General features: G+C 48.3%; 1 protein-coding gene across 1 annotated transcript; it reads right to left on the bottom strand.

Moving 5' to 3' along the window:
• Positions 1-278: 278 nt before the first annotated feature.
• On the bottom strand, positions 279-4008 carry rhob (ras homolog family member B). Its single transcript, XM_008118251.3, has one exon. The coding sequence runs from the start codon at positions 3882-3884 to the stop codon at positions 3291-3293; it is 594 nt and encodes a 197-aa protein (XP_008116458.1). The 5' UTR covers positions 3885-4008; the 3' UTR covers positions 279-3290.
• Between the last annotated feature and the right edge of the window lie 3617 nt (positions 4009-7625).

Raw genomic sequence — 7625 nt, 5'->3', positions numbered from 1 at the left:
CATCTACCTAGGCTACTTAAATCCATTAAGCCAACAAGATTTCTCTATAATGGGGTAGACTTGACACCAGTTAGCAACAAATTAGAGGAGATCTTCACCAGGGAAATAAATCAGCTTTGTTAGAGCAGAGTATCAACTGGAATGATGAATGCCTTGAACCACTAACCACTTGTAGCCTCTTTTGAACCATGAATGCGTATGTTTTGGTTCTTAGAATCAGCAGCTTTTTTTATTGCAACACAAAGAAAATCAAAACATGAGGACAAAACAAGCATATCTCATGAGCATAATCATAGAATCTTTTAATACTTTACAAAAAAAAAAAAGACTGCATACACAGCTTATATCATTTCATGTAAACTTCATGTCTTCTCTTCTTAGCAGGTCAATTTAGTGTTGTGGTTTTTCTTTAAATAAAGATCTTAGTACCACTGGGGTTTTTTTGTTTGTTTTTTAACAGTAAGGGCAAAGGGAGACGAAATCAGTTCTCTGAAACAGAGGGCCCTTCCACACAGCCATATAACTCAGATTATCAAAGCAGAAAATCCCACAATATCTGCTTTGAACTGGGTTATCTGAGTCCACACAGCCATATATTCCAGTTCAAAGCAGAAAATGTGGGATTTTGTTCAGATGTGTGGAAAGGTCCACAGAAGCACATTATTCTGACACAGGCACAGAAAAGTGGGCCTGCGAAAATAAAGTGTACAATTGTTTGAAATGAACTCAAGGCTGAAACAACCGTGAAATGTCACAAATACAGACAGTGGTTTTTCCACCAAGGAACAACAAAGAGACAATTACAGTGATTTTGCTGCTTTCGTCAGTTTTACAGAAGGAAAGGGACACAAACCAGCCAGGGTTAAATCGTTTTGGAGTCCTTTTACATGCTTAGATCTGGTTACACATTTTTTTTTAAGAAACAGGTTTCACTGGAAAGTGCTTCTTAGCCGGACTATGCCCACAATGACGTCCTGATTCAAAGGTTTTTGCAATGCAACCATGTCCAAATTGCAGAAGTGCATACAAAGCCTCCAAAGAAAACACCCCAATTGTGCAAAGTAGGTTCTCTCTTCTTCTGGAAGGTAGATCATTTATTTAAATAAACCAAAATATTTGCGGGGGGGGGGGGGAATTAAAGGAGAACAGGCACTAAAATCCTGAAAACCCTCGACCCATTTCCCCTGCCCTGCTGCTCTCTGATCACACATGAAAATCTCCTTATTAGAAGATCCATGCCAGGAATAACCCCCCTCTATTCCACCCCACCAAAAAAAACAATCACAGGAAAGGAGAGGCAAGGCCCTCATTCCCTGGCATCAGAATCAAAACTTTCCAAGAGATGGTTACTGTGAGTTTTCTGTGCTGTGTGGCCATGTTTCAGAAGCATTGCCTCCTGATGTTTCACCCACATCTATGGCAGGCATCCTCAGACGTCTCAGTACTATATGGCCTCAGGAAGAGGCCATGCAGCACAGAAAACTCACAGCAACCCAGTGATTCCGGCTATGAAAGCCTTCAACCACACAATTTCCAAGAGAGCTTTGGGGGCCAGTCCAGTGTTTAGATAAAGCCACGCCGCTTCAGCATACCCGGTCAAAGGAAAATACTTTTACATGTACACACACACACACACACACTTTCCCCCCTCCCTTCCTCCATGACCTCTCCCACCCACCTCTTACAAAGCCTCCAAGCAAATTCCACAGCAAGAATGGGGGGGGGGGGTTCCTCACATTGAGGGGAGAAGCATATTTGTGGCCTCTTCCTATAGAGAGAAAGCTGGGTAGTCTTTTCAAAGGCAGAGCAGGAGACAACCCCCCTGCCTTTTTCCCCAGTTCATTAAGCTCTCTCTGGAGTCCCACTTTAGCTGGGAAAAGCCCTCGCGAGGAAGGCTACATTCAGGCCTCTCTTCATCAGCTCTGGAGGCAAGTCCCAAGACAGTTTGAAAAAGAGTGGGCTACATTCACACCCCTCCAGAGGATCGGAGGAAAAGGAGAGGGGCAAGCACAAAGAAGGCCCTGCAGTCCCTTTTGTGAGGGAATTCTTTCCCCGTCCTGGAGGGTTCATTTTCCCAACTGAAGGCATTTGGGAGAACACCCCCTTTCCCTCCCTTCTTTCCATAAGTCAAGGACGGATAAAAAGTCTTGTTATCTTCTTTCCTCCTCTCCCCTTCTCATGGCACTTTGACTGGTGGAGGAGTGAGTGCCCACTTTGGCCAAGTGGGAAAGAGAAGGCCACATTGGAAGGAGAAGAGGAGCAAGCCCGAAGCAGGCCCTGTGGTTGAGTTGAAAGAGTGCCATTGATCACTCCTGGTTTTCCAATGGATCTGGCTTCTCCCCTTCCCTCCCTCCTCTTGGTGGTAGTTGTCCACTTTGGACAAGGTGAGAAAGGAGAAGGCCACATTGGGTAGGATTGGAAGGAGAGGAGGGGCAAGCGGGAAGAGGGCCTTGCAGTTAGTTCCTTGAGTTGGATGAGTGCTATGCATTCCCCCCTCTCTCTCGTTTCCCTGCCTAAATGGGCCAAAGGGGAGAGATGGGTGGATGGAGAGTCTCATTGTCCTCCTCCTGATAACCTTTGTCCACCGTTTCCTTTGGTGAAGGAGTAAAGATGGAAGGGAGAAGGTCCCAAGGGAGTCATAGGAAAGGCAATCAGGAAGAAGGTCCTGCAGTTAAGTTTCTTGAGTTGGATGAGTGCCATGCATTGCCCCTCTCTCTAACTTCCCCTTGGTGCCTAAATGAGCCAAAGGGGAGGGATGGTTGGATGGAGAGCCCCATTGTCCTCCTCCTGCTGGCCTTTGCCCTGTGTTTCCTTTGGCCAAAACGGTAGAAGGGAGTAGGACTGGAGTGGGAGGAGGGGCCTTGCAGTTAATTCCTTGAGTTGGATGAGTGCCATGCATCCTCCCCCTCTCTAGTTTCCCCTTTTGTGCCTAAATGAGCCAAAGGGATGGATGGAGAGTCCCACTGTCCTCTTCCTCCTGGCCTTTTCCTTTGGCCCTCCTTCTCCTTGCTTCTGCTGCTCATTGCGTCTCTTCCAACTCTAGGATTCTATGAGGAAGAGGAAGGACCATCAGGAAGAAGGCCCTGCAGATAGTTCCTTAAGCTGGGTGAGTGCCAAGCATCGCCCCTCTCTCTGGTTTCCCCTTGGTGCCTAAATGAGCCAAAGGGGAGGGAGGGGTGGATGAATGGAGAGGCCCATAGTCCTCCTCCTGGGGGCTTTTGTCCCGGGTTTCCTTCGGCCGAGGAGGAGAGGCGGGCGCAGAGCCGGGTCCCGTGTGCCCCTCCTGCTGCTCATAGGAGCTTGCAGCAGTGGGCGCAGCCGCCCTGGGCGCCGTGGCGCTTCTGGAGGGCGGCGCGCGTGGCCGTCTCGAAGACCTCGCGCACGCCCTCCTTGGTCTTGGCCGAGCACTCGAGGTAGTCGTAGGCCTGGATGCGGAGGGCCATGGCGCGCCCGTCCTCGGCGCGGACGGGCTCCTGCTTCATGCGGGCCAGCTCGGCGCGCACGTGCTCGTCGTGGCGCAGGTCCTTCTTGTTGGCCACCAGGATGATGGGCACGTTGGGGCAGAAGTGCTTGACCTCGGGCACCCACTTCTCCGGGATGTTCTCCAGCGAGTCCGGGCTGTCCACCGAGAAGCACATGAGGATGACGTCGGTGTCCGGGTAGGAGAGCGGGCGGAGGCGGTCGTAGTCCTCCTGCCCGGCCGTGTCCCACAGCGCCAGCTGCACCTGCTTGCCGTCCACCTCGATGTCGGCCACGTAGTTCTCGAAGACCGTGGGCACGTACACCTCCGGGAACTCGTCCTTGCTGAAGACGATCAGGAGGCACGTCTTCCCGCACGCCCCGTCGCCCACCACCACCAGCTTCTTCCGGATCGCCGCCGCCATGGCCCCGGCGCGGCTGTGCAGCTCCCCTTCCTCCCTTCCTCCCCTCCTGTGTCTGCAACCCACTCGCCCTGCTAAACACTACCTCTTCCGTCCTCTCTCACGCGTCTGCTTGATTATTCCAACCCCGACGCCGGTATTTAAAGGGGCCGGCGACTTTCTTAATATAGCCAGCCAATAGGGAAGCTGGAGGTGAAGTCATCCTCTGGGAAGCGGAGCGCTATTGGTGGAACGTGCCGCAGCAGGGCTTTGGGCTTCGACAGGGCGGAGAGAGAGGGAGAGGCGTGGCTTTCTTCCCGGCTTCTGTGTTGTGTTTACCAAAGGGGCGCCGAGGTTTTGGAAGAGAGGGTGGGCTTGGAAAGCGGAGCTAAAAGGCAGCAACGGAATGCATAGGGCTAGACCTGGGGCTGTGGGTTGTCAAGAAGCAATCAACACAAGAATCTAACTCAGGCATGGGCAAACTTCGGCCCTCATTGGACTCAACTCCCACAATTCCTAACAGGCTCAGACCCTTTCCTTTCCCCCTCAGCCGCTTAGGAAGGGGCTTAAAGCTGTTAGGAAATGTGAGAGTTGAAGTCAAAGACACCTGTTTGCCCAGGCCTGATCTGTCTCATTCTCCAGTCCTGTTTTTACCTTGTGGAATGAATAGAATACTGTGTTGTTGAAGGCTTTCGTGGCCGGAATCACTGAGTTGCTGTGAGCTTTCCAGGCTGTATGGCTATGTTCCAGAAACATTCTCTCCTAACGTTTCTCCCACATCTATGGGAGGCATCCTCAGAGGTTGTGAGGTTCTGTTGGGAACTAGGCAAGTTGGGTTTATATATCTCGAGAAAGGACCCTTGTCTGTTTGAGGCAAGTGTGAATGTGGCCGTTGGTCACCTTGATGAGCATTGAATGGCCTTGCAGCTTCAAAGCCTGGTGACTTCCTGCCTGGGGGAATCCTTTGTTGGGAGGTGATCAGCTGGCCCTGATTGTTTCATGTCTGGAATTCCCATTTTCTGAGTGTTGTTCTTTATTTACTGTCCTGATTTTAGAGTTTTTCAATATTGGTAGCCAAATTTTGCTCATTTTCATGGTTTCCTCCATTCTGTTAAAATCATCCACATGCTTGTGGATTTTAGTGGCTTCTCTGTGTGGTCTGGCATTGTGGCTGGTAGAGTGGTCCAGCATTTCTGTTTTCTCAAATCATATGCAGTGTCCAGGTTGGTTCCTCAAGTGCCCTGCTATAGCCGACTTCTCTGGTTGAGTTAGTCTGCAGTGCCTTTCATGTTTGGGCAATGCTGTGTTTCTAAATGCCTATGCAGGGTTGCTGTGAGTTTTCCAGGCTGTATGGTCATGTTCCAGAAGCATTCTCTCCTGATATTTCACCCATATCTCTAGCAGGATCCTCTGAGGATGCCTACCATAGATGTGAGTGAAACGTCAGGAGGGAGTGATTATGGAACAGGGCCATACAGCCAGGAAAACTTTGAGCAACCCAGTGATTCTGGCCATGAAAGTCTTCAACAACAAATTCCTATGCACACTGCACATCTCTTTTTTGTAGTACAAAAACAACATTAGAGAACAATGCAATATTGAAAATGAAGAACAATGTTAACCAACATAAACTGACCCGGGCCCCTTCTACACTTCCATATAATCCAGATTATCACAGTAGATAATCCACAGTAACTGTTTTGAACTGAATTATCTGAGTCTACACTGCCATATAATCCAGTTCAGAGCAGATAATCTGGGTTTTATGTGGCAGTTGCAAAAGAGCCCAGTATTTTAATGAGAAGTGTGGGCCTCCTTTTGGCTGATGAGATAGTCAATTAGGATTGCTATTGTTCTGTGCCTTAGGATACCCCTAAATCTAATGTTTAGGGCAGGGGCCTGGGAAATGACCTTGGAGGGCCACATCTGGCCCACGGGCCTTAGTTTGGGGACCTCTGACCTACAGCATCTGGTCTCTGTTGGTAATCTCCCATCCAAGTACTGACCAAGGCTGACCCTGCTTAGCTTCCAAGATCACTCGGAGTTTGGTGGCTTTAGGGCAATGCTCAGTTCAGTTCCAAAGGAAGTGTGGCTGAGTTTGCTTCCAACTTTTTTTCCTCCGCCAATGCAGCTGCTCCACTCCATCAATTCCATGCTCTCTCTTCTTTCCCCCATCCAATTTGCCTAACGAACTGCCAAAAAAGGAATTTCAAAGAGGATCCACCAAGGTCTGCCTTTTGCCAGTGTGCATATTTCCATTTGGAAAGGACAATAATGACATGCATTAGAGTACTTGCTACCAAGCCCATCCCTTATCCTGATTCGAACACATAGCTACCAAACTTGACCCTGGAGTCGTCCTATGGGAGGGAAATGAAATTGCCCTGGGATAAAATACCATGAGTGAATGAATCAATACCCAGCAGTGGGAGGCCATCAAGCCTCCCAATATGAGGTTAACCTCATACTATAGGAGCTCACCATATCTGCATCCTCAGAATCACCCAGCTTATCTGTAATATTCTATTTATTGTTGTTGGGAATATTTTGTTTGGCAAGTACCAGATCTTGATGGCAGGATGCAAACAGATTTCCAGAGGAGCTGAACAAAGACATTTGCCTTCACTGGGAATATTCCTTCCCAAACAGGATTAAGCAAAACAAACAAACACGTAGTTTTACCATTTGGAACACAGAAAGGCACTGAAGCCTTTCTTAATTCCTCAGCCTTCTTAATTCTTCTGCATGTATAAGCAGGACAACACATACACACCCAAGTTTCCTTCCTGAGAGTCAACAGACACATAAGCATTGTATCACAGAGATCATAACAACAACATTGGAAGGCTGTACACTTTGCAGGCTTGAAATATTTCTCAGAAGTAACATCCCATGGATTAGACTCATTTTGAACTGTTAGTAGGATGACTACTTTAAATATAGAGGAGTTCCCTTTATGACTTTTAAATAATGCAGTAAAAGCTCTTGCCAAATGAATGTATTACCCAAGCACTCAGACCAGTATTGTCATCTTCTTTGAAAAGCAAAAGTCCTGCACTGGTATTCCCTTTCCACTGTTCTGCTGCTCTTTGTGTATGTGTCTTCAAGTCATCCATTGACATATGATGACCCCATGGATTTCATAGGATTTTCTGAGCCAAGGAATGCTAAGAGGTGGTTTTTCCAGTTTCTGCCTCTGCAATATAGTCCTCCGCATGTAGTATTCATTGGCGGTTTCTATGTTCTAACCAGGGCTGACCCTGCTAAGCTTTCAGGATCAGACAGGACTTGGTACTTGTGGGGTATATAATCCTACTGCTATTTACCCAGAAGCAAATCTCATTTAGTGAGTGGGACACACTAATACAGGCATGGGCAAACCTTCTAACTTGGGGGTTGCATGGCCGGAAGGAGTGGGGTGGGTGGGCCAGGAAAGAGGGCGGGAGGGAGGGGGTTTTCCCCAAGCCCCCTCCCTGCCCTTTGCTCCCCTTCCTCTTCTCTTTCAAAGGTAGAGAGTGAAGAAATGTTTGGATCCCCAAAGGGTTGGCCTTGGTCAGGGTGAGATGGTGGATGGGAGAGATGAAGTGTATCCATGAGACCCCGTATTATCTACCCCTGATATAGAAACCTAGAATCCTAGAGTTGGAAGAGAAACCAAGGGGCCTGTAAACAAAGTCTTGTTTTTCTTATCAATAGTATTGCCATTAAGTAGAGTATAAATTAAATTGTATATGTGGAAAACTCACACATGTTGATCACAGACTG

This window comes from Anolis carolinensis, chromosome 1 (assembly GCF_035594765.1).
Source record: "Anolis carolinensis isolate JA03-04 chromosome 1, rAnoCar3.1.pri, whole genome shotgun sequence".
NCBI classification, from domain to species: domain Eukaryota; kingdom Metazoa; phylum Chordata; class Lepidosauria; order Squamata; family Dactyloidae; genus Anolis; species Anolis carolinensis.
Note: the sequence above shows the minus strand (reverse complement) of the source record. Positions and strands in the feature narration are given on the sequence as shown.

Coding starts and splice junctions, on each gene's coding strand:
- rhob (XM_008118251.3), bottom strand. CDS start 3,884: ATGGCGGCGGCGATCCGGAAGAAGCTGGTGGTGGTGGGCGACGGGGCG.